We start from the raw sequence: 26,782 nt of genomic DNA, 5'->3' as shown, positions 1-26,782 counted from the left end.
CCCCCGCGGAGCCTGCGCGCCCCGCTCCGGGCTCCGCGCGGCTGCGGTGCTGCAGCTCCCGCAGGTCCTGGGCCACACGCAGCAAAACCCCTGCAGGGAGACGGAGCCCGGCAGGCTACTCCTGGGGATGCTGCGCTTCCAGCGGGACATGGCGCCTCTCCTGCTCCTGGGAATTTCCGCTTGCTGAGGCACAGTTTGGGGAGACGGACACCAGGCAGCCAAAGGTGTCCACGTGTTGCTGAGGCACCTCCTGGGAAGGGGAACTGGAAAGGGGAGCCAGGGGAGGCCCCTCAGTTCCTATTTCCTGCTTGGAGTGCTCTAACAGGGACCCTTTTCAGTAGGTGCTGAGAAAGGCTTTGGACCTGGATCCCAACAGCCTTGGCAGAGCAAGGCTGCACAGAGCAGTGCAGCCCAGTGCATGTGTGACCGCCTTGGTGCTAGGGTGCCCCAGCAGGTGGGTTGTGTGCCCCAGCATCAACTGGCACTCAAGCAAGTGCTCTTACTGGCAGGTCTGGAACTGGGCAGCACAGGTGACAGCTCCTCCTGCATGTGGCGTGGGGATCCCCTGACCATACACTGTTTACACAGTTCTGGGTATGCACACACCATGTCTGGCTGTGTTTCTCTTGACCGTCATGAGCAATACACTCATTGGAAACCAAAGAGCTTAGGACCAAGGAGATCTTTTGTGTAAAAAAAATAATAGAACAAAGGTATGTATCAGCATTTTGAGCCAGATTATCCTGCCACAATGTAATTACAGCTATGGCTATACAGCTATGTCCTTGCCTGTTATGATGTCAGCGATCACACTGCTGTGGTTATATGTTGTTTCCTGATTTGGAGAATGTTGAAAAGAAGGAAGTAATTTGCAGTGGAAAAGTGGAAATGGCACTGCAGCACTGGGGCCTCATCCCCTGCGTACAAAGTGTCTGTCATTTCCGCCTTTCAGTTCCCTGTCCCTAGGGCAAAATACAGAGCCAGCAACATGGCACAGATCCAAGGAAGAGAGGATGAAAGCGTTGTCCGAGTCCATAAGAGGGGAAAAAAGGGTCTGCATTTAGTATTCACCATCTTTTCTGTTTTCTCTCTGCTACTGGTCTCTTCTCCACTGGAGGAATTTAATAGCCCACAGCAAATAAGATAGACCTAGCACCTCTATTTGGATTTCTCTGACCTCAAGACTGGCTGCAAGTTTTATGGGCTGTTTTGTGTGCCCACAGTCACATTTTCATATAAGTCATCTACTACCTTAACTCCTGGCAATGTTCCTGCTTTCCAAGTGGGTTTGAAGTGGCTTGTTATCTCCAACAACAGGGATGTGCTAGTTCCCAGGTATGTTACTTACCTTCTGGTCTGTCCCATGGCACTGGTGGTTGCTTGTTCCCAGGCACTCTGGTCAACCGCAATGTATCCATCCCAGTACCAGCAGGTAGCCAGGTGGTGGCTGCTGAGGTTTTCTCTGGGAAGGGAGCTCACATACCTGTAAGAGTCTCCTGGTTAGTGAGAAGTAATGCCTTGAGGACTTCATTCCCCTTTGGGGAAAGCCATGATACACTGAGCTGCCTAGTCCCTGCAAGGCACAGGCAGAACTGCTATGCTAAGAACAAGTGCAGAGACTATGATATTATCCTGAGGGAAGGGACTGCCAGCTGCACTGTCGGAGAGTGAGATACCATCATAGGATCTCCAGGAAAATTTGCAAGGTCTACATCAGGAGGATCTTGATAGGAGGATTTTTTATACCTACCACATTGGGATGGAAAAAGAAAAGGCTGGTCCACAGACAACACAAAAACAATGTAGTTTTCCTAGTTTTCTGTTTCTAGTAGGCTTCCCCATTTCTTGGAAAAGAGTCAATGTTTTGCCAATTTACCAATACCTTTTTGAACAGGACTATTTTCTGGTTTTAGGCATACCTTCAAAGTAAAAATCTCCAAGAAAGAACAGCCTACAAGTATACTTAGGGTTTGAATTTCTGGATAAATCATATAAACTATCTCCATCCCTTCTGGCGGGTTTAGCAAACTTCAGAAGTGCGGAGTCTTAGTTTTCTTTCCCCATCACAAGCTGGCTGTGTATCCCATGTGCTCACCTGCAGTCTCCTCAGATCTGCTGAAGACCATGTGGTCCTATGTGCATAATGAACACTTGAAAATATGCCTTATTATATCTAAGCTCTGCCACGGCTGAGATGAACCTGTAGAAAAGAAACGGAGATAATAGAGAAATACCATTCTTTGCGTAAAGATAACACTTCGATTAATAACTTTCTTTTTCTCCAAAACATCCAATACACTGCAGAGATTGTGAATGGAGCTGTAATGGTTTCTTCAGATAGAAAAAAAAACTTTAAGATTTACCAAAAATATACAAAAAAGGATACAATGAAGCTCAAAGGTTGGGACTATTTTTGGATGAAGGCAGGATAAACAGATTTGGGATCTTCAGTTTAGATGAGAGGCAACAGTGGGGAAATGGGAGCAAAGGATAGGGGGTGGTACACAGAGGGGAACAGAGAAAAGCTATTCATTTCCCACCCTTGAGAACAATGGATTTGAAGGGAACTTCCTGGGCAGCTCATTAAAAATCAAATAGAAGGAAGTAGTTTTTATAAAATGCAAAATTAAATTATAGAACCTATTGGCACAAAGTACTCTGAGTATCAAAAATATATATGCTCGCAAAAAACAGTTGGATGAACTCATGGAAGAAAGAGAGGACTATAAAGGATGTGGCTGCTACTACTGGCTCAGGAGGTCCCAGGACATAAGTTTGCTTTCTTGCAATGTTACCTCTGACACTTATTTTTTCAGCTCCAGCATGACTGGCTCTCTGCCAATAGCTGTGATGGTGACAGGAGGCTTCTGACAAGCAACAGTTCTTCTCCACACAGCCAGGAGCTCTGATGCACAGCGCTGTCCTTGCCCACGGCAAGCAACGTGTGTATTTCTGACTGTGGTTCATTACTGTCTTTGCTGCTCTCCTTCACCTCCAACTGCCAGGAAGTGACAATCCATAGTCACTCCCCTCTCTCACTCGCCAAGTGACTGGGGAGAGAACTCTGCTGGGCTTCAGACTGTTTGCATTAGCCTGAACTTGTGGCCTTACCTCTCTGTTTCCCATGCTATTTTATAGTCTATTGTAAAGATTTGCCACAATTCACAGCTCTTGGTCCCTGCAAAGTTGTTGCACCTGACTGTGCTCCTTTCATCTGGCTCTCTGACTGTACTTTGAACTTGGCACTGCCTTACAGGGATGGGCTGGGAGACTGGAAAGCAAAGCAACGCCTGGGAATTAGCTGGACTAAAACCACCTATCCTCCAACTTCTACAATTCCACAGAAGGTACCTACAGTCACTCAGACTGCTCCCAGTCTATAGACAGTGAGGTGGCAGCTCAGTGTACTGAAGGATATCTGACCAGACTGCTGAGCTCTTAGTCCAAAACCTGCCAGTGCTTTGTGGATGCAATGATCCAAAGGCAGAGTAGGTTAATTACAAGATGACACTACAGTGTGAGTATCTAGGGCAATAGTTGTGAAACAGCTAATGCAATTACAAACAACCTGCAGCAATTTTGAAGCATAGGCAACTTCTTCATTTCTTCATTTTTTACACACTTCCCTGGCCCCGTAACATTTTTTTTTTTTCTTTTTCAGAGAAATCAAAGATAATTATGCTGTGGAGGATATAAAACAGGCTGTCATGGAATTAACAGGCCTGTATATAAAATGTCCCTGGTCCCAAGATAAGCAACTGTGCATCCACTACATTTAGTAGAAAGTAGGTCTCCCCTCCCAGAACAGCAAATCATAGCCAGAGTCTGGCGAGAGCGGACAGCTTGAGCTTACCTTAACGAAGTGCCAAAATATAGGCTTGTTAAAAAGCCAAATACTCTTCATCAACTCTCCCCTCCATTTTCAGGCTAACTGCTGACAAGAGTCCAGGGAAAGAGCAAAGTCCCACCCTCTCATCTGGAATATTAATCCTGTGGGATTTAGGAGTAATTGCAGAATTACAAAAGGAGTGAGAACTCACACCTGTGGTCATTGAGGTTATAAAGTCCCATTTGTATTGCTACAAAAATGGAGAGTTATAATTAACTTCTAATAGCCTTCACTTTCCAGAGAGATTAGAAACTGTTCTGCCTTCATCATCCCGAAGGCATGAAACCCATTTATAGCAGAGATTGTCCAGTGGACAGATGCATGTAAACTATTTCAGATACACACCCAGTAAAACCTTTGGGCTTCATCACATATTTTCCCTCAAACTTTTTTTTTTTTCTGCTATCCTGCGCTGTTGTGTTTTATAGACACGCACTTAACCTACATATCGCGTACAACTCAAGTTCTCTTTTTCAGGCATTACGGCCAGGATATGTTGGCATTTTTATAGTAATACAACCACTCTAGGGGATAGGAATCCCAAGACTAAGCCCTAAATTCACTAGCCATAGGTATCCTTATAGGCAATAAATACACCAAACAATATATTATTATATTGCACAGTTCTTGTCTAGGGTAGTATTTTAATCTTGCACTGGCAAACACATCTTTGCTATGTTTGGAGCTAGTCCAGTTTACAGTTAGCCTTTTGAAGAAGCATAATATGTAGCTGTAAGTCCAGCTTTGTTAAGTTAAAAGCATCATATCACTTCACAGACCTATTGACATTAACTGTTTACTGTCATTTAACACTCTCATTACATAGCTCAATGCAGGATTCCTGGGGAAACTCAGAGCCTCTCCTGTTGATCTCACATAACGAATCTAAAGTTAGGATTTTTCTCACCAGGAATTTCAAACACAATATATATATTTACATTTTCAAACTTCTCAGAACCCACTACATGTGATGATTTCAGTTATGGCTGAATTTATCTGAAAAAGAAATTGCCAGAGTCATCTGTAATAACAGCTCAATTCAATTTGTGCTGGTGAAGTAGTATCATAGATAGTAGATCATAGTAGTATCATTGCAACAGCACAGTTTTCTTTTAATGTTTTCTGCTTGTAATAGTTGTGCTACTTTATACATACAGTCCAACTGTATGTACACAGAGTACATACAATTGAGGTCCTCAAAGTACTTCATAAACATAAACCAATAAAGTCTCAAAAGAGTAGAGAAAAAATACAGTGTAATACACACTATTACTTCCTGTGGAAGAGACAGAAAGGAGAAAACTGAGTGGGTTAGTACTCAAACCATATCTGGTTGAGTAGAGTAATACAGTGAAGCAAATTAGTTAATAATAATAATAGGAACAGGATTCTACCATGCACCTTCATGTGTTTGTGTGTATGTCTGAGCACATCTTTCACTGAGATTTGCAGAATCAGAGTGTTAATAAGTAATTTACAGTGCAAGAAATATTATAGCTAAGATTTTAAAGGAGGATGCAAAACCCAAGAATGGGCATGTTTATCAGGAGAAAAAAAAAAAGGAAAAAAGGAGATGTTTTTAGCTTTACTTGGGAAGGCTTTTGATTGGGCATGTCTGTAAATCAGGTTGTTTATACAATTGTAGCAGGCTTTTTGTTCTGTTAAAACAAAAGCCTGGATTTTACTAAAATCGAATGTTAGCTAAGTAGATAGATATATATAAAATATACAAATATAAGACAGTTTCCTTTATCATTCATATGACTATATGTGAATGAAAAAGCACCATTCTTTTTCAGCCACAAATTCTCATGATGTTATACTGCATTCCTTCTGATTTTGTTGAAGCGCATGGGGCTTTGCTCCAGTTCTGACTGAGCAGAGAAGCACCACTCATTGATTCATCTCCCTTCTTCTTCACTCATGTCTCCCAGTCAGTTAGCAACTGGCCACAACTCATAGCAACATAGCTGAAGGCACAGGTGCAATGATAGAAGCCTGTTTTTCACTCTTCAGCAACAGGATTTGTTTTAGTCAGTCCACACTACACAAGCAGAAGGACAGTTCAGCATAGTATCACATAAAAATAGTGCACTGCAGGAACAGCAGCATTGTTCACCCAGGGGTGTGACTTGGCCATGCCATGTAGTTGAGCTGGTCAAGGTGGGTAGCTGAGTAGAAAACAGGCACACCCCACCATTAGCAACACAGTTATACTGTTATGGAAGTTACTAGGTGAGCAGTTTACCTATGGATGATTTCAGGATGAATTTAGGGAGTACTAAATAGCTATGTGCACTTACTGAGAGCTCAATTAGAGTGACTAAATATTAGTTAGAGAAATGCCCCTCTAACAAGAGATCTAGGCCTAGGAAGGAAATAGATTCACACACCTAGCCACTTCAATACTTGGTCACGCACCATACCTTTGAATCTGAATAGCCACTCCCAAGGCTTCCACTGTGTCATCCTTCAGTCCTCTTTGACTACAAGGAGTATGTTTTTCCTTCACAGTGCGTGATGCATCATACAATTAGTTAGCAGGAGTACAGCTGACAGCAGCATCATTCTTGGTCCTGATCGCAAAGCAAGAGATTTGAAAGATTCTGAGAAACCACTTTAAAGAAAGAAATATTTCAAAATGGATCAAACCAACATCAGTGACTTGCACCAGTACAGCAGGATTTCCTGATGTTCCATGAGCCTAAGGATAATGCAAAATCCAGATAAACCTGTGGTTTGCGTAAATAAGAGTACCTCTTGGGTGACATAAGCTGGTCTATAAAAGGAAATAAGTCAGTTTGAAAGACTGCTCATTATTCAGAAATTATAGTTGCTATTCTGAAATTAGACTGTTTCAACAGTAGAACTAATCCAATCAGGATTCTCTCTCCTGAGGGAAACAGAACAATAAGTAGTAGTTGGATTTTGACTTTTCCCTAAATCCATTTCCTTCCAAAGCCAATCAAGAGATTGAAAAGGCACAGGTATCGACAACATTTTTCTGCTTTCTCTGTTTTTCAAAGTATGTATAAAATTTACTCTCTAGTAACTACTCAGATCTAAGGTAAATACAACACAAACAACCAGAAAGCAGAGCGCAGACAGTGGCTCTGTCTTATGATAGGCTCTGCAGGCTCCAAAGGAGGCCCTTCCTGTCTTTAGTGCTTCCACTATGCCTCTGTAAAAACATTTCAAACCAAGTCTGTTCATGAAGTCTTCAGCTCCCTGAATTAATTTTTGTAACATATATTTAGTTTTGCAGATATAGATTAACAGAGGAACATCTTTAGTTTCAAGCAGAAAATTGAATTTCCCCAAATCATTAACTGTTATGCTTTCTCCCTTCTACCGTAACTTCACCATGCTCAGGCATTTTGCTGCACTTCTGGCCTATTCAAATTACTTCTTTGAGGAGCTTATTTATTATAGGTTAATAGGGCACCATTCCCACTTCTGGAAATCTTCCAGAGGAGTTACAGAGGGCTTGACAAGCTACCAGGGCAGCTGCACTGAATAATACAAGCAATTCTGCCAGGCCTCCTTCAGCTGGCCTAGTAGGACACAGACTCTGGTTTTCTTGGGCAGAATCTCACCTTCTGTCAGAGGAAACAGAAATGGCCTATCTCAAGGGATGCCTCTAAAATCTTCTACATTATAGGTTTTTGTGTTAAGTATTTCAGCACAGAAAGCCAGCCTTCTAGGGATGTTGTATTTTTCCCAAGGTGCAACTTCTTCAAGCAACGTTCCTTCCACTTTACCTTTGTCTAAGATTTAGTATAAAGCACAAGCATTCTTTTTTAAATACGCATATAAGTGTGCATTTATGCTGATGTACAGTATTAAGTGCGTATAATGCTGATAGCAGTTTTATAGACTCAAAATACACTCAAAGATTAAGTAATTCCTTTTAATTAGTACAACTTGGTCTTACTAATTTTAGAACTGCAATGTTACAGTATAAGCAGGTAAACAGACTGGGAGAGATGCGTAGAGCAACCAATGTTCAGAACCAACCAGGTTGGATGCTCTGTTGTCCTCACTGCAGCAACACAGAACAAGAACAGGAAAACACAAAATATGATTGAGACAATTGTGCTAATTCTGTTGTTTTTACTGGCATCTGCCTGGTAAAAATTGAGAAGTTAGTTAATCATGGTGCTCTGGATATTAATGTGGGTTAATAGAATTAAAGTAGTACAAACGAAATAATTTATTGCTTTTTATAATTAACCTAGAGATCCATTGCTGCTATAGGTCCTTGTACAAAGAAGCTGCTAGTACTCAAGAACGAGATACATACATACAAGGATCGGGTCTGGATCGGACAAAAGCATGAGTCAGCTCTCGAGTTATCGATCATGTTTACACAGATGGTTAGCAATGATTAGCAAGAGACTGTCAACAGTCTCCTGCGACATGGGACATTATAGGGGAAGGAGGGGAGGGGATTTGCCTTCCTGTGAGGCACTGGGAGTTGGCCATGGTTGAAAACAGGATGCTAGACCATCAGCCTGTCCCATCCTGGAAATTTCTATATTCCTACCTTTCATAGTGCATATTTACCAATGCACTAACATAAAACCCCAAGGGCCAATCCTGTTTCCACTGGAATTAGTAATAGAATTTCCAGTGATTACTACAAAAGCTGGATAGAATCTATAATAATTTAGTTGCATCCACTGGATGTGTAAGAAGGCACTTGGTGGTTGTTTCATTTCCTAACCTTGTTTATTTCAGTAAACAATTTGGGGTAATAACAAGCACTTCAATCAGCTGTCCCATGGCACACCATGTACTTTTGTTAAATCATCACCATGAAAAACACCCCAACATATTCCAACTGCAGAAAGGCTATCAAGTTCTTAAGGAGGGGGCTCAGTGAAATTCCCACTTCCCACAGACCATGGGCAGTATGGGGTCTCTAGGGCCTGCGGTGCTACCCTGCATGTTTGCAGTTCTGCTGAGAGACAGCAGAACTCTTTGGGTCTCTTTTTGGAAGAGAGCAATCTTTTTGCAAAAAAGATTCTACAGAATTTAATATTGGATGAAAGGGCTGAAATACCCTCCGGAATCGCACCTGCCAAGCAGCTCTGTAGGACACAGCACAAATAGATAAGCCGCCCATCCTTAAAAAGACAATGCTGGAGATTTTTTCCACAGAAACTTGCTTTCCATTCCTTGGCTTACGGGAGGTAGCAGTTTTCAATGTGGGCAGAAACCACATGAGAAAGTAAGTGTAACAAGAACCCTTTCTTGGGTCCTAACACAGTGGGCCAAATTTTCCTGTTTTAATGCTATGCCTTTTCTTCATAACAGGGCTCTCTCCCTAAATTTAGAATAATTTCAATGCAGTGGTGATTCGTTGATGTCAATGGTCTAGGAAAATAACCAACCGAAACACACATTTGACTCTTTGGCTGAGAATTTTACCCTGATGAGAATCTGATGTTAACTGCCCCATCTCTGAGATGCGTTTCTGCAGTGCACGTCAGCCATGTACACACACACCTGCACTAAAGACACCGGAAATAAACTATTTTTTGCATACTTACTATTGGTCCGCTTCCATGGATTTCTTGAGGGCATACTGTTGATCACGTAGCTCTAAGATTATCTAGAATCTGTCTCCATGTTGCTAAAATAGCACTGCTGACATCGTTTCCTTGTAGTTACAGAACATATACAAAACTTTCACTTTTTAACCTTGTGTGGCTGATGTTGTTTTGTGATTTTCTATTAATACCACAAGCGACTGATGTAGTTTCCACAGATTCCATCGAACTCTCTGGTAAGATTTCAGTCTGTGGTTAGATTGTACTTTGTCTGGCAATACCAGAAATAGCTGCAGGATAGAGGCCAGATTTCTTAGCTACCTTTAAGATAGCTTGTCTGGGTCGTAGCAGTAGTTTGGCTGCAGCAGCACACTGGTTATAATGTGCTAACTTACCCTGTGATGTAGATACAATTTAATGTGCTAACTTACCCTGTGATGTAGATACAATTTAAATTCCGTTGTTTCTGTAGCCACATGTGATCTAGAAACTGGCTTAGCTCCTGAATTGTACACTTAGTCGACCCTGTTAACACATTCTCATGAATAATGTGTTCTTATCAGCCATGGGACTTTTGATCTTGTTAAACCCTTGCCATCAGCAGCATCAGTAAGTTCCATAGTCTATTGGTGTTGCATGAAAAAACACCAATTTTTATTTTCCTTGCTCTTTTTTGATGATTGTCTCCTTGTCACACCATTAACAGACAGGGGGGAGGGAAAAAAAAAAAAAAAGTAAATATTGGCCTTTCTGTCACATCAAATAATCTCCTAAATAACCTCAGTATTTCCAGTAGCTCTTCAGATTAATTTCTCTAGACTCAGGATTGCTCTCCTCCTCCTGTGAACCTCTTCTGGTTAAGTAATACTACTTTTGAGAAGAGAACTTCCAATAACTGCAACATTTTTATACAGAACCATCATACACGTTCTTACATTAATAACTTAATGTGCTATAACATCCCGAGTGCTGTTTTGACTGTGGTTCTGTACTTTTTTTTTTTCTGTTCTGTATTTTTTTTTTTTTTAGGTGCAAAACACTTTCTGAGAATACACACTTCCAAGAATGGCAACCTGGCTTTGTTCTGTATTGTAGTTCATTGCAGGGGAATTGAAACCTGAGAAAGATTAAAAAATTTCCCCCTTCTTGGAAGAAAAACTGCGCTGTGGCAAGAACTCAATCTCAAGTTCCCAAGCCTTGAGATACCCTTTGGCTTGTCAGGCACATTTTCAAGGTTGGTTTATATGCATCCTCTCTACAGAGGGAGCATCATGATTGGCTCCACACCAGTTGCTGCCTGGGAAAGCAAGACAAAAGCTGTATTTTTGGGCACAGTTAACTTAAGTCAGCAGATCTGCAGGGAGGGTGCAGTGACAGCAGAGCAGAACTCCTGGCTCCTTAGCAGTGTGAGGGGATAAATTTCACAATCCTCACAATATTGAAGGGTGCCAAGAACAAAACAAGGCAGTAGGGCCAGCAGGTGATTTACTGTCCCCCTACAACAAGCAATCACCTGCTTCACAGATTCAAGTCTGAGGTTCTCTGCAACAAAATCTTACATTTTGGCAAATGCACACCCAAAATTTACCAAGGGCACTACATGATGAAATGTAGTTTAGGACATGTTAAGACAGACCCACGAGTCCATGACTTATATTTGCAGGAGGACCTGCCAGAGTGACTCAAGAGCCATCGGGATAGCCACGGCCACCCTTGGTACTCCTGCTCATCCCAGCTCATGACCTGCTGCACAGGCTGTGCTGCACTCTGTGCCATGGGCCAGCAGGCCACAACTAGCCACCAGCCCCTGCCCTCTTGTTCCTTCCTTTCCGCTGAGATACATGGCTCTTTCATTTCACCTTTGGCAATCTGAAACAGATCAAAATCATGAATGCAGTGCAGCGGGTATCTCTGCTACAGCAACACTCATTGTGGCTGGCTAGAATCTTTATATTCCTGAGGACAAAAGAGAGTCTGTGGTATCAGAACTGAAGCAGCCCAAGACAAGGCAGGCCTGGCAGGCATAGGAAATACAGTGAACTGCCCCATGCAGAGACCTGCTCTATGCAGGAGTTGCTCGTTCCACGTGCCCATGGTGGACTTGGCACAGGCCTGACTTCACTGAGGACGCTGCTGTTTCTTCCCACAGTGGCAGCACACTGACACCTATGGACGTGCTGTTCATAGGCAACTGCTCATGCTTTGTTTCCAGCAAAGGCGTCTGCTTACAGCTCTACATGAGCAGCTGTAGAGCTGTAAGCAGACACCTTTGCTGTAAACAGCCCTGGGAAGCTTTACAGTAAAATCGCTCTAGGTGAATACAGATGCTCTACCAGGGGGCACCTTGTTCAGGTGCTTACACTGGAGTTGTTCAGGTCACCAGTGGCATCCAGCAGGCAGGTACACACACTGCAGCACTCATGGGCCTTGGTTTTCTGCAACTTTCGTGCTGCATTTGTGAACCTGCACACTGCCCAAGCCCTTCTGTACCTGAAACTTATTAGGATAGTTCAATTAGTGATGTCCAGGACACATCTGGACCATGTTCTTTTTGCTCAGAACTTGCAAAGGTCCTGGATGAAATATCTCACATGGCTGAAGGAGTTTGTTCTCCTTTGTGCTCCACAAAGAGCTGAGGCTGCCCCTGGAAACACTAACAGATACTTATCCTTATGGAGTGTCACACCACCTAACACCACAAACCGCAGTCTTCCAAGTTTGTGACTTTCCGTACTGCTCAAGAAAGCCATAATTTGGACATACACTTTGATCTGGATTTTAATTTTGATCTTCTTTTTAAAATAAATGGCTACCACACCCAGTATGTCTTGAAAAAGCAAGGCACAGTGAGCTGTGTTTAAAGTACGCACCACGGCCCTATTCAAGGTCTTTCCTTGCTTTGTTTGGCTGGTGTTACAGCTTTTATATAGTCCTGTTGGACTTGATATAATTTTTCCTTCCTCTTTGCACAGATGTTCTGCTGTAACACAATAAACAATTTGTAATTCTTACTCAAGAAAAAACAAAGCTCCCCCTTCTCAAAGCAATGCGATCTAGCCTTAAAGCAGTGGTTCTGCAGCAAAGACACTGTGCAGAGCTTGCTTACTGCACAGTCAGCACACCAGAATCTCAGATGCACAGCAGGTAAGATGACTCCCTGGAAAAGTCTGGAAAACGGTGCAGCACAGAACCATTTGCAGGGTGAAAGGCTGAACGCAGCACTGGCAGAGAACACATCTGCTGAAAAAAATCATATTCTTGATATTTTCTCCTTATATTTTTAACCAAAAAATTTCAAACTAGATACAGTATCAAGTTTTCAAGGAGGTCTAGTTTTGTGATCTGTTTTCTAGGCATGCTAACAAAGCACAAGGAAGTCAAAGAGTGAACCAGCTGCCCAAACGAATAGATATTAGCATTCTCCTGACTCCCAGAGCTCCACTTTCAGACTACCTCATCTTCTTTATACAATTCAGCTTCTTTTCAGCTTCTAGTGTTTAAAAGACAAATGGTGGGGAAACTTGGGACACTGAATCAAAAACCTCTTCTACACAGAAGATACCTGTGAAAACGTCAGGACACAGATGAAGCTCTTAATGAACTCTTTGTTAGTAAGCATTTACAGTGCCCTCAGCATGACCGTAGCTACAGAATTTGGTGTATCAGTTCTGAATTAATGGGACTATATTTTCGGGCAGGCTCTAAACCCTGATACAGCACTTCCAGAAGTGCAAACCCAGCTGTTTGTGCTTGCACATGCTTGCACTTGGGCTGCTTGATATGCAGATCTGAGCTATTTTTTATTAATATTTGTTCTACTTGAACCAAAAGACATGAGAAACAACATCAAAATCAACCTTAATCTCACCTCTAATACAGAATCACACACCAGAAAAATGCTGGCAGCCCCAGCAAGTCAAATTCAAGGTCTTGAGCGTTATCTTACAGGAAAACAAGGGCCAGGCTGAGCTGAGGATAGACAGTCAACTTTGTGGGTTGGAGGGGTGAACATTTGGTCAACAGCTCATTTCTCATGGGCACAGTGGAAGTGCCTTCTAAAAAAGCACAGCTCATCTCTGGCACAGAGACCAGTTCCAAACAGTAGCTTCCTCTCCCACACTACACAAGGACATGCAGGGCAGCGGCCTGCACGCCCCGTGCAGCCACAGAAACACGAGCTGCGCTGTTTTCACCTCCATGGTTTGTCTCAGCTGGACTCAAGATCTTCGCAGTAGAGGCACACAGGCCACGGGCACTCCCTAGGTACAGGCACAGCTCGACCCACTCCTGCTACTGCAGCATGTTCCCTCCCATCCTTATCTTGAACCTTCACAGTGTTTCTCTGGAAGGAAATCTTACATTCACCCCAGCCCTGGTTAGATTTCTGTAGATTTAAGGTGGCTTAAGGGACATTCTGTGCCAAGCTCTTTAAGGAGGACAGATGGAAGAACAAAATCTGTTCAACCAGAGCTGGATGCCTCCTTATCTTTTTTCCCACGTTTTCTCCCTTATCCTACATCAACCCTTTCCTGGGTTTCATCCTAGCTGGATTGTAATCGAAATAAAAGGACTCCGTGATATACTTAACACTAGTGAAAACAGCTAGTAATCTAGCATATAAAGTATTGTTCACAAAGCCCATTCTACCACAGCAGGAGAAATGCACAGAAAGCATAGAAAAATCTCAAAGAAGTTACCTGTAAGGAGTCCCCTCCTCTGCACTCGCACAGCACTGTTCCTACAATTTTCTTTATTGCTGAATTGGAGAGTGTAACCTTTCGTCACCGACCTGTGCTTACATATATTTTTTTTCTTGCCTGTTTTTCTGCTAATAACACAGGATTTCAGGATCTGAATAAAACAGCAAATTGTTATTAGTTATGGAGGAATGACTGAATGTTGCCTCTTATATAAAGCATAATATTCCTACTGAGGTATGTGCTTCATTGGTACTAACCTGTAAAGGAGCATCAACTTGTACTGATGTAGGAGAGTCTAATTTACTGATGCTCTCCCAGTGACCCAGCCTTTGGCAAAGAGCACCTGAGACACCTGACACTTTGTACTGAAAAATTTTGGAAGCTAGTATTTCTCAGCACCCAGGTGGCCATTGTTTTTTTAAGATTTTTTACTAGATTTAAACACTAGTAAATGAGGTCCTAGACAATTTCTTCTACAAACATACAAGTATCACTGAGATATATTTTCTCTTTGTTCTCATGTCATATTACCTAAAATGCTTAAGTGCAGTAAGGGATATTCCAACACACAGAAAAAATAACTGTCATCTTCATACCTGCTTAAATGCAGTAATGGACATAGTAGCACATGGAAAAAACCAACTGGCCTCTCCATATCTCATATCAAACCAGAGCTACAGATTGTTCTGTGAATGAATCAAAATGGGCTTTTCAATATCTTAAGAATTTCTATGATTTTGATCACACAACTGACAATTCTGAAGAGGAAATACCATTCTCAAGTCTAAATGAACAGACATTTGACGAAGACGGGGAGTCTAACAGGCAGGATTTCTCCCACTAACAGTTCACAGCAATCTCTCAAGAGCATGACAGCAATGCAGGAGCCCTTGTATTTTATCCTAAGTTCAAATGAGAAAAGGAGTCTTCTACACGTTGCACATACTTTATAAGTAACAAGAAAAGCAGCTATCCAAAAGGAATAAAATGCAGAAAACTTGCTTACTGTATTAATATTTCCTGGATAAATATTTTCCTGTTATATCTTACACACAAGCATTTCCCTATGAAGTTCAAGCATCAGAGCAAGGTAAATGGACCATAAAACGCAGAACTGAAAGAGCTGGCTGACATTTTATTTTAAGTGAATTTTATCTTTTACAGTTTACTGTAACTGGAGGTAGCTGCAATATTTAGAAAATTTCTCCCAGTGGTTTGAAATAATAGTCATCCAGGAACATTAGGACAGAATGCTGTAACAGAACAAAAATTAGAATCAGTTCTTTAAAGTCAAGCCTAAAATAACACATACATGAAGCAAAAAATAAATCACAGTACGTTACATGATTGTCAGTACAGTATAGTGCAGATCTTTCTGGAGGAAGGACTGGTTATACGTTGTCAAAGCGGTAAAGCTACCTCCACAAAATAGTAACCTGCTCTATGCCTGAGAAGAGGAACAAGATTCAGAGACGGGTTATTACATCTATGCAGTTCATATTATTTCTCATTTATTTCAATTCATCAAAATCATGTTGAAGAGAATTATATGGCAAAAGAGTCTGTACTTTACTATGCATGAGTAGATTTCTGATCCTGCAGGCAGTAGTTTCATTCCATATAATCATATGAGAACTGCCATTGTCAGCACTTGTGCATTACCCACGTCTCAGCCTCATTTTCAGGCCTGTTAAATTTATCCTTGAGTAGTTGCCTATGAGCGAGTAATGGAAGCTCCCAGCAACTCCGGGTTAAAGTATTTTTACAATTCCATTAAACTATTATTTGGTTCATTCAATGGAGAAATACTCCATTGAAGTGAAACTGGAAAGAAATGCTAATAATCAGACAGGACTCTCCTAAGGCGTATTGTCAAAATTATGGAGTAGTGCACTTTCCTTAAGATTCTAGATTTGCATAAGAGCAAAACTGTCTGTGTAATATAAATGACACTTTTTTTTTTCCTTCAATAAAACAGAAAATGCATTTAAAATAAATCCTACAAGGCTGCTCTTTATTTTCCCTACAGTTTTTTTCACAGGATGGATATCCCAAAATGCAGATACTGCTATAAATTGCAACACTTAATATATATCTGCATATATCATCATACACTGCAAGACCTCTCAAACAGATGCTAAAGAACAAATTAGGGGAAAAAAGAAAATAAAATGATTACAGGCTCTGTATTTCCTGAAATTGGTGCAATTTCTTGCCAGGTGCTTAACTTTTCAGGATCAATTAATGAACACATTTAGGCATGTACTTGTAATGCCACACATTTTACTGGATAGGCTGGGATTCCCTAAAGATAAGATAAACCTGTCCCGATGCCTGCAGCTGAGCAAGCCTACAGAACTGTGCACCCGGCAGTACAGAGCCCACTTTGGGAAACGAAAGATGCCTGGTAGTAACTCACCTCATTCTCACCCTACCCTATTAAAAACAGAAAGCTTCTGAAAGAAGAGATTGTAACAAAATTATAGACAAGGCTCACTTATCATGCGCACCTGATGGTCCCCCTAAAGTCAACAGGTAGTATCGGAACTTCGAGATCTAATTCTGCACGCTGGCATTTGATCTCTAGTAATATGCTGAATACATACAATAAAACTGACTTTAAAATTGGAACATACTTCTTGGCTCCGGAAATGTGAAAGTATTCGTTTTGTTGTTGTTTTTCTCTTAGTTAAAACTAAAATATAACATTCATTATAAATTTATGTACTTTACATGTGGAATTGATTTATATAATATTTGAAACTTTACAAACTTGTACTAAAGTAGTCATAAAACCATCGGTTTTAAAATATTTACATTCTATACATAATTTCCCCTTACTTATAATTATTAAATAATCCTCTGTGGCTTCCTTAATTTTAGAGAAAATCTTTTAAGAACTACAAACTAGTTCTGAATTACTTTCAGATGGCTTTTCACTTAAACAGGATTTTAGATAAATTGTACTACCAACGTGAAATGTTATCTCTATGTTTATAGGTGTATATGTATATCCACGCTTCATAATACAACCCTGTTTTCTACAGCAAACAGAAGATCCAAGCAAGAAAATGGCACAGAATGGATGGAAACATTATATTCTCAGCTCTTATATTCCTTTGTGTCATTTGGCTTTTAGAATATCCAGTCTTGGCAATTCAGGGTATTCTTCCAGTACTTTCAAGGAATCACAGATTCAATATTTATTTAGATTTTTGTGTCATCATCTTTTGACATGTTATTTCCTGAAGGTGTTTCACAAAGACTATCTCCATCCGTGCTGAATTCATCATCATCATCATCATCATCATCAAAATCAGTCAACACTTTACTTGGTGATTTCTTCCGTCTAGTAAAACACAAAAAATACATACGTATGCGGTATTAAAACCGAACATCTACATGTGGAATAATTATGCAAAGCTCAATTTTGACAAGCAGCATCTGCATTTTTGAAGGACATAAAAGAAACTTGTCCTCCAATAGTGTCAAACTATCTTAGACTACATCTTATACAAAATACACATACGAAGGAATGAGGACGAATCATTTATATCTTCAAGAACCTCCACCTAAGAGCACAGTCAGAGGAATTTGTAAAGTCTGCACACTGAGATGTTCAAAGATGGCCAAGGCAGCTAAATACAAAAGAGCTGTTTTAGCAGGAAGAAGTGCTGAGTCTCACTACTTGTTTCCGTTTTCTATCCCAGACTCACTGAATTTCTCAGAAGAGAGATTTTGAAAAGAATGTTTGTGCATCCAGGAAGCAATTGGCAAATATTTGTAGAGAAAGGTATTGCAGGAGTTTCACTACTCTGCCTCTGAAAGTCTGTCTGCTTATGACAAACTTGAAGCTTTTTAGAGTAAGTTCCTGGCTCATGGACTGAGGGAGCAAGAGGTCAATGTTGAAGCATTTGATAAGTAACTGTAAGGTCCAACATGTCAGCTTACCTTAATTCCTTTTTCGCAGCACTGAGCTGTCCTTGCAATTGTTCATTCATGTCCAGTTGTTCTTCCAATTCTCTCTGGAGTTTCTTTTTGGCACTTTCCAGTCTATCTATTTCTTCTTCGGCTTCTTCAACTTGACGTTTCATTGCTTTCAAACGCAAACTCAACTGAAATATTTACATGTCAGCTGATTAGAGGACTATTTTAATAAAGGAATTTTATTCTTCCAGCATCTATGAGAGGGAGAATAAAGACAGAACTTTGCCAGTGTCATGACACTGCAAAACTGCTTCAGAAGCATTCAGAAGTCTGGTATTATGTGATGGAGAAAGCAAGTTATCAATAATGGAAGACTGTCTGGAACTATATCACTGTGTCCTAGCAAGAACTTTACTAGACAGAGACTATAATATATATTAAAAAAACAGAAGACTTTGAGAGATAGTTCCCATAGCAGACATTATGAAACACTATTCATTCTCTAGTCAGAATATTAACTACTTGACTCACATATCGAAACAATCCATGTTTTAAGCAAAGAATCAATAAAGATCCCAAAAATGGCATAGCATACTGCTATTAAATACCAATATACGCCTAACATTTATAGCCTATAGTTAATAACTGTACATGACTTCTTTCTTGAAACAGTATTTTATAGCAAGACAGAATATATTATTTATTGGTGTATGTATTTATCTTTTCTGCTTTTAGTTTTGTTTTTTAAAAATACACATTTTCTTTATGAAAAGTGCTTAATTTTCAAAGTTTTGCAAATAAAATTTATTCCTAGGCAGAGAAATTTGATGACAATGGGAATAAAGAATCTCATCAAATCCAAGTTCTTAACAAAAATAGTATCTACCTATATTCTGAAATATATAATGATTTATGGCAGTAAGATTAATATCAGATATTTGCATATTACTCTTTCCCTCTACCTGGTCCTTTTGATCAGTCAGTGAAAGATGTTCATCATCTACTTGCAACATTAATTCCTTCACTTTTCTCTCCAGTCTGCGGTTACTTAGTTGGAAATTAGCTCTATCTCTGAAATAAAACAAACAAACTGGCTTGTAAAAGGATGAACCAGGATACTTCCAGTCCTTCCAAGTAAAATTCTTAACAGTATTTCAAGTTTTAAATAAATACCAATAGCTTCTGCTTTATTCATTTTTTTTATGCAACACATACTAGAGTTTTGTTCAAAATCATGTACCGGTAAGGAGAATACCTTTTGTCTTCAGTGAAACATTAGATAAAGAAGGCACTTCGCCGAGGGTACACCATGAATAAGCAAATTGGATCTTTAAACTACAGTTAGTATTTCTAAGGCTGTTACAGATGGCCAGACAAAACAATGAGGTATGTAAGCACATTACATTGTTGCCCAGTTTTAAAAATATAAATATGAATTCAAATGTATTTAAAATGTATGAATAATTTATTGTATGAAACAGTAGCCATCTTATTTCAGTGCTTGTCAAAAAAAAAAAAATCAATTGGCCTAAAAACTTACCAGCAGCAAGAGGTCACATTAACATATATAAACTCAAATATTTGGATCTTAAGATAGCTAGGTTTTACCTCTCTTCATTTTCAAGCCGTTCTTCTAGCTCTGTGATCCTTGCTTCCATTTGTGCAACAAGTCCCTCCTTACTGGATCGGTAAGAACCTTCCAGATGAAGGATTCGGCTCTTCAAGTCCTTGTTCTAGAGTCAGAACATATATGATTACCATATACACTCTTATGTTAACAGGTATTTTCTTAAGACAAAATAAGTCCATCTCATATAACTCACTAGCATACGGATAATATAAGCAGACAGAAAGAAACAACTTGTTTTCAATATCGCTTTTACTCTCACTTGTCTGAAGGGTTTTTTATTTTTTTCTTGTTTCTTAAGTATGCAATGCTACTCTGACTAGGTAAGCAGTTTGAAAAAGTTTTTGTCTTTAAGAAGTACAATTTGTAAAAGCAGGGCTTTTTTTTGCTGAGATTTGCACTTTAGGTAGCTAGGCAAGACAGGTCTTTCAACAGGGACTTCAACATAAAGTTTCAGAAAAGAAAAAATTAAATGAAGAACAGAAAATAAGGCTTATATATTATATTATATAACTTAAAACAAATATCTCAGATTTCTAACACTGTTAAAAAAAAAAAAAAAAAAAAAAAAAAAAAAACAATAGAAAAGTCAGGGCTAAAATAGAAGGATGTACGTGAGATACCAGTAGGTGGCATTCTTTCTTCTTAAACAATTAAGAATTAAGATGGGATCCCACTTAAGTCTGGTTACTCTCTATATCTGGTCCCATTTTTCTGCAATAAACTCGTTATCTAGGTTTCCTTTACAAGCTTTTTTCTTTTCTTTTTCTTGAGACTGTCAGAAAGGCTCACTTGCTAAGATTGCTGTAGAGTAGAAAAACTACAAAAAGCTTGAAAGTGTTTAACATACTGTCCATCACAAACACTGAAACTTATGAATCACATTTCTTCTTAAGCAACAGAGTAATAATTTGCCACCAAATCTGTATCTTTTCTTCCAAAGGTATGTTGCTTTTTCATTTGTTTGCTTCTCCAGAAGAAAACATTCAACAAAAACTGAAATTGCTTGAAATAGTGGTCTGCCTTCAAGCATACTCTTAAATATTAAGCTTGAAAGGTACTTCCTCTTGAAGAGGTCAGTGGGTTTGTAGCTAAACTAGTCAAATATCTTTTTATGATTTTAAGTCTTTCCCCTGTATTTGTCTTTTTAAAGTTTCTGTATTATGGCTCATTTTTATTCCACTAACAAGGATACAAAACCAAAATTAGGCAGTGTAACAGTTAATGTCTTTGATTCTCTAAAGTAGAGACAGAACTTGCGCAGCAGAAGCATGCCTGTACTTGCTACTTTACAAATGTTTACTAGATAGTATAAACAGGTGTACGTACAGTTTGAATGTTTATTATATAAAATATATAACCTGTAATAAATCTCTAGCTATGGAGGAGAAAAAAATAATACTAAGAGCAGTAGTAATTTAAGAGTCTAATATTGTAAAAATAATATTCTTTTGAGTATAAATGTTAAGATACTTATTTTGTTAATCTACTCCTAAGGACAATCTGGTGGAACAGTGTCTCAATACTCTAGTCCAAATACTCTAGCTTAGTTCAAAATGAACACAATAAACTGCATCTTGTTGATGTATGGTAGCAATAATTACCTGTCTTTCCAATGAAATTTTGTCACACTCCAAATCTTGCTTTGTAGCTCTTTCCTGAAGTAGCTCAGTTCTCATTTGTTCAATCTATTACACAAAGAAAGCCAGAAATACTAAGAAAAGATTTAACTTATCCTATCTATATGATATTGTGTATGTATAGCAAGGAACTGACCTCTACAATGTCACATCAAACACCTTCTAGAGATGTTTTCTTCATACCTGAGTCTGAAGCTCAGAACTGGCCCATTACCTTTAAGCTGCTAGCTAGTCTAGTTTCACTTTATTAAGCACAAAATGAATCTACAGAAAAGTGCCTATAACTTTGTAAGAAACACTGCAGATCATTTACCCATTTTTGGTACTTTCAGGACTAGTAAATCAGAGCCAGTAGGCTCTGATGCATGTGAGCTATTAAGATTTTGTTCCATAAAACTGATCAATGTCATGTTTGCCACACTATGAGAGCATCAACTTCTGCATTTTTTTGTTTTGTACCTCGTGTTTTTTAAACCTTTGCTACAGTTTCTGTAAATATTTCAGTTGCATCTTCAGTATCAAAAAGAATAAAAATATTCATGAAAAAAATGTTAAAAAACAACCTGATCAATACAGAATCAACATAGAATACAGAATTTCTGTTTATCTCAGTATTTGTTTTGACTGGGGATTAAGGAAAAAAAAAAGTTCTGATGATCAATGATCACAGAGAAACTCTAGACTGCCTAATAACAGTTGTTGCAAGCTAAACTCTAAGCAGCTGTTGTTGCTAAGGCTAAAGGAAAGTCAGCAATGCCCAAGTACTTTTCCTTTATTGCTACTGAAGTTGCCCTCAAGTGTTTGCAAAGGCCTCTGCAAACACAGCTGATGTTACCACAGCATTTTTGCTGCTCCCTACACAATGTTTATTGTGATGAGCATCACTAGTAAATGCCTTGTCAACCACTGTACCTGCAAAATGATTGAGAAGGGTTTCAGTGGCCACTGCATTCTAATCTACTTCACAGCCATTACTGACACACTTACATCAACACATTTGCAGTTAAATAGTTCTAAGTTAAAAATTTATCTCATTAAGAGTGTTTCAAAAGCTATTGGGAATTATCACATTAAATAAATAAATAAATAAAAAACACAGAGAGGAAAGTAATGCTCAGGAAGATAGAGTATACATAACAGTTTAGCAGTTTACCTAGTTTACCTCAGGCTTTTTTTTTTTTTTTTTTTTTTAAACACACTATAATCTTAAGAGTCATATCTTTAGTTAATCATGTGTTAAAAGGAAGTAATTTATAGTCTTTCTACAGCTTTTGAATGAATATATGAATACAAACAATGTTGGTAACACATGCGGTTGCACGTGTTATGTCCCAGTATGGTTCTGGAATGGTAGGAGACATTCCTGAAAACCAAGGTCGTATCAATTACTGGACTACAAATATTAGCACATGAAGTGTTCTGGCTACATCTAAGTTTCTTAAAAGCTTTCTTTGTCACATAGGAGCTTAAAGACACTCACTTCTCTTTTCCCTTAAGTTCACTAATTAAACATCAGCAAAGTTATTTATTGGGAGATCGCTTAAGCACTTCATTCTTCTATGCTCACTCTTAATGGAGCAATTACCAGATCAAATAACTTCCTAACAACACAGGCACATCTACCTTACACAAGTGTTTCAAAAACAACCCCAGACAATCATTAAGAGTTGTCAATACAATCTAGCTTTTCTCTTATGAAAGAGAAGGAGCAGCTACATTTCTGCAAGATTATTTAATGAATAAATGCAGCCACTAAAACAGATACAGAAAAAAATGAAACAGAATTTGAGGCAAAATTAAAAATACAACTGGGAATTACAGAAAAGCTTTATGTTATATGTAGAAACTTACTTAATAGATGATAACGTGGCTCTGTACGCTAAAGCTCTATTTTACTCTAACTGTACTCAAAGACTGTGGCGATTTCTGCAACCTTTCTCAGATCTCAAATTAAGGATGTATTGACTATTTTATCTCCAAGATGACTATTACTGTGGTTGGACACTTCAGGGTAAAAGTAACAATGTAACCTTACGGGGGGGGGGGGGGAAAGAGGGGGAAAAACAGTGGGAGAGGGAAAAAGTACTGATTAGAATCAGCCAGCGAAAATGTACTCATTTCACCTGTACTCAGGTGAAAATGTACTCATTTCATAAAAAGAGACAAGCAACAGGTGACAAATCTTGCTGGGGGAGGGGGGGAGGGGAGGAGAAGTTGTTTTCTGTTATCTCCTTGCACTTTTCTTTAGTAAAGACGTTAAGTAACATGTGCAAAGGAAAAAAACAGTTCTCTGCCAAGTGTTCTGAAAGATTCCACTCATCTCACTGCAGCTACACTGGGGAGGCAGCATGCAGGGTTTTGTGCTTCACATTCTACCTTTAGTATATCTAGTATATATCTATATAATATATTCTAATTATGTTAAAAGATTAGACTAACTGTGCAGCTTAGGGCAACAGTTATCACAGCTGGATCTGAAGAATGCTAACAGCAGAGCATTTAAAAAAAGAATAGTATCAGGTTCTACAAAGCTTTATTAGACATAACAGCGCTTTGTACCAGCTTTGGGACTTGAAGCAGCTGCTGAGTTCATTATTAGTGAAAGTAATTTGATTTCTAGAGATATTTTAGATGTTATCACCATTGTTTACTATTGCCTTTTGGGTTCACAAGACTATGTTTCTTTTGAAAGTAAAAATATTTATATGTCTATATCTGTCAACCTATCGTACATGCACAGTTCTCAAGTACGTACACAAATCTCACATACATGACAAGAAAAACCATCTTTAAACAAACAACCAAGCAAAAGGCAGATAAAAGCCTTTGATCCTTCCTAACGGAAAAGGGACTTTCATTTCCACATTTTCATTTACTTGCTTCGCACACCTGGTGCCAGCTAAGGAGCAGGTGTGCAGCAATCCTTTGGGAATGCTTTACCAAAAGCAAGTGAATGATGCAATGCAACTTCCATATTTATTCTAAAATTGCCATGGAAACTAGTCCATTTTTTCACATTTACTGGAAGGAACTCTGAAGTCAACAGATTCATGTTTGCATTTACACAGAACACAAAAACTGATGCGATTATCTTAATTATGTTTATATTTAATTTGAAAAAAAACAAAATGGCACAAGGTATTGTAGTTCTGTGGAGAGAAAACTATCACATACTAAAATACTCGTCTTCTTGCTGCTCCTCTTAGCCTCGAAGGGCAGCAAGAGTGTGCTAGCCTGTGTGTGTTGAAGCCTTTGCTCTTACCAGAGTACCTAATCATTTTAAGATGGGTATGATCCACCTTCCCTCAAAATCTAAGCAGCTGCAAAGCTGCAAACTTCTGAAAAGTTTTGAGTGATTTTGAGCCATTTGGATTACAGACTACCACTTTTCAAGTATAATAACCAACAGTTCCCCTTAATGGTGATTTATTAATTTCAGCATAAATGCTCGACAAGTTTTTTGTCTACTTTGGTTTGGGTTTGTGATAATTATACTGTGTGTATAAGTACAAGAAGATATTTTCTGGTAGTGGAAACCATTAGGATTAAAAACAGTAACGGGACATGGGAAAGCCAATTCAAAGAAAATATACACAAAATCAAAATCTGAAGCAATTAAGAAAATCCATTAGTAAATGCAGTTATTAAACAAACCATTTAGCATTCCAATATCATTAAAGATTCAGCCAAACTCAGGTGTGATTGCACAACACAGGAATAAACACCAATGCACACTTCAGCCAGGTAACCTAACTGCCAAGAAAACAGGAAGCAGCAGCAACATACATGCAGCATGGCAGTCCTACAGTTGCCGAATAGTTAATAAAAGATATTGAGGAGGGATTTGCAGCAGAAGACAGAAAGTAATCTAGTGGATTAATTTTAGAAATCTATTTGTGAATGAGTAATATAATAAAATCAGGTGAAACAAAGGTGACAGCTGGTTGTGAACAAAGAGAAGACAAAAACATCTCAGTAACAGAGATGTCTGATGCCTTCTTCAGCGAAGGAAAGGACCAAAAGGTAGGTCAAGACTACTTTCTACAGAGTTGAAAAGATGCAACAGAGAATGCCTGAAGATAGGTTGCTGCTATTCTGTTTTGAAAAGATTGTAACAGTCAGAACATATTTAAGTTTAGAATGAAGAGTTTTGCAATTTCAAGGACACTAAACTATTGAAGACAGGATAAGAACTTTTATTATCCTGACAAATTTTCTGTAAGTTAGAGACCTAGATACGTCACTGTAAGGAGCTAAAAGTTACTCCACATCTATCTTTTAGTTACAGCTATGTAGAAGTTTGCTAAATTACTGGCATCCACTCCAGATAATTTTTACTGCAAGAGTGTTTGTTCACTGAGATACCTGTCAGTGATGGAGACCACTTCTTTCACATAAAGACTTCCCTATCTTATGTACACACAAGCAGACTACAGCTGAAGAATAGGATTCTTTGTATTTCAACAATCATATGGCAGATATGTAGGGCAGTCTAATAAACCCACTTCAGATAAAATTTAGGTTATGCCCACAGAGTTTTGTCTAGAATTGGCAACCTAGTCAAAAGTGAAAATTTTGCTCTGCTGCACTATTTCTGGAGAATGAGATAGGGAAGATGAAAACTGTGTCATACAGTCCTTCCCAGATTCAAAGGGATATATAAATTAGAAAGGGGATAACATTTCATGGTAAATGGAATGTGAACTCTCAGCCTTGCCATTGTATATTCAAACATTTAGCTTTATATAAAATATAACCAGTAATTGTTGTTACTAGAAATCAGCATATTGTACTTCATTATATTAAAAGAATATTTATATAAAAAAACATTTACAGAAACACAGATATTATGAACACAAATCCATTATCATTTCTAATGTCATTATAAATGCTTAGCAGACCCTGAAATACTTTTTAGTAATTTGACTGCTTAGTCATTCTAGCATAAAATCAAAACAAAGCAACCTTTGTTAACTCATGCAAGAAATGAGAAACTCCAGATCTCAAAATAAACATGTCTTTTGTCCATTATATAACATTTCTGTCATGATCCGTACTTTAGGTTTCCATTTAGCTAGCAAATTAATGACTGTAGTACCCACTGTTAGAGCTATGACCAAGATTATTTCATCCCAGGCATACAGCACAGGTATAGACTCTAGCATTGAAGGTTTCCTAATGAAGCAATAGCATGAACCCAGATTATCGTAGGGCTTTTACATTCTATTTCACCACAGATAATAAGAGCATTTCACATGCACACAGCCTCAATCTGTATTTTATCAACAGAAGAAGAGTAAAGAAATTAGATACCTTATTTATTGAGATTTTATCTATTAATGGTGCCTTGGTGTTTCAAGGATGCATGAAAGGAAGCTGAGCTTTAATTCATTTTAAAAAACCTCTCCAGGTATCTCAGTGGAAAAGATATGAAATCTAAGGCT

The 26,782-nt window shown here is 38.9% G+C and overlaps 1 protein-coding gene across 2 annotated transcripts in view; it reads right to left on the bottom strand.

The window, feature by feature from the left end:
- Positions 1-17,179: 17,179 nt before the first annotated feature.
- CGNL1 (cingulin like 1) overlaps positions 17,180-26,782 on the bottom strand; it is a 53,496-nt gene continuing 43,893 nt past the window's right edge. The window contains exons 15-19 of one of the 2 annotated variants that reach the window (XM_088519962.1): positions 21,303-21,386; positions 19,680-19,804; positions 19,034-19,142; positions 18,096-18,259; positions 17,180-17,493 (exon numbers count right to left, since the gene is read on the bottom strand). In XM_088519962.1, coding sequence (XP_088376088.1) covers positions 17,352-17,493; positions 18,096-18,259; positions 19,034-19,142; positions 19,680-19,804; positions 21,303-21,386 — 624 coding nt within the window. In that variant the 3' untranslated portion in view covers positions 17,180-17,351. Of the gene's footprint in view, positions 17,494-18,095; positions 18,326-19,033; positions 19,143-19,679; positions 19,805-21,302; positions 21,387-26,782 lie in introns of those variants that run through there. The other variant, XM_088519970.1, reaches the window with a different exon arrangement.

This window comes from Tinamus guttatus, unplaced genomic scaffold (assembly GCF_059628265.1).
Source record: "Tinamus guttatus ecotype Peru unplaced genomic scaffold, ASM5962826v1 Tinamus_guttatus_pri_ptg000004l, whole genome shotgun sequence".
NCBI lineage: Eukaryota > Metazoa > Chordata > Aves > Tinamiformes > Tinamidae > Tinamus > Tinamus guttatus.
This window is presented reverse-complemented; position numbering and strand designations above follow the sequence as displayed.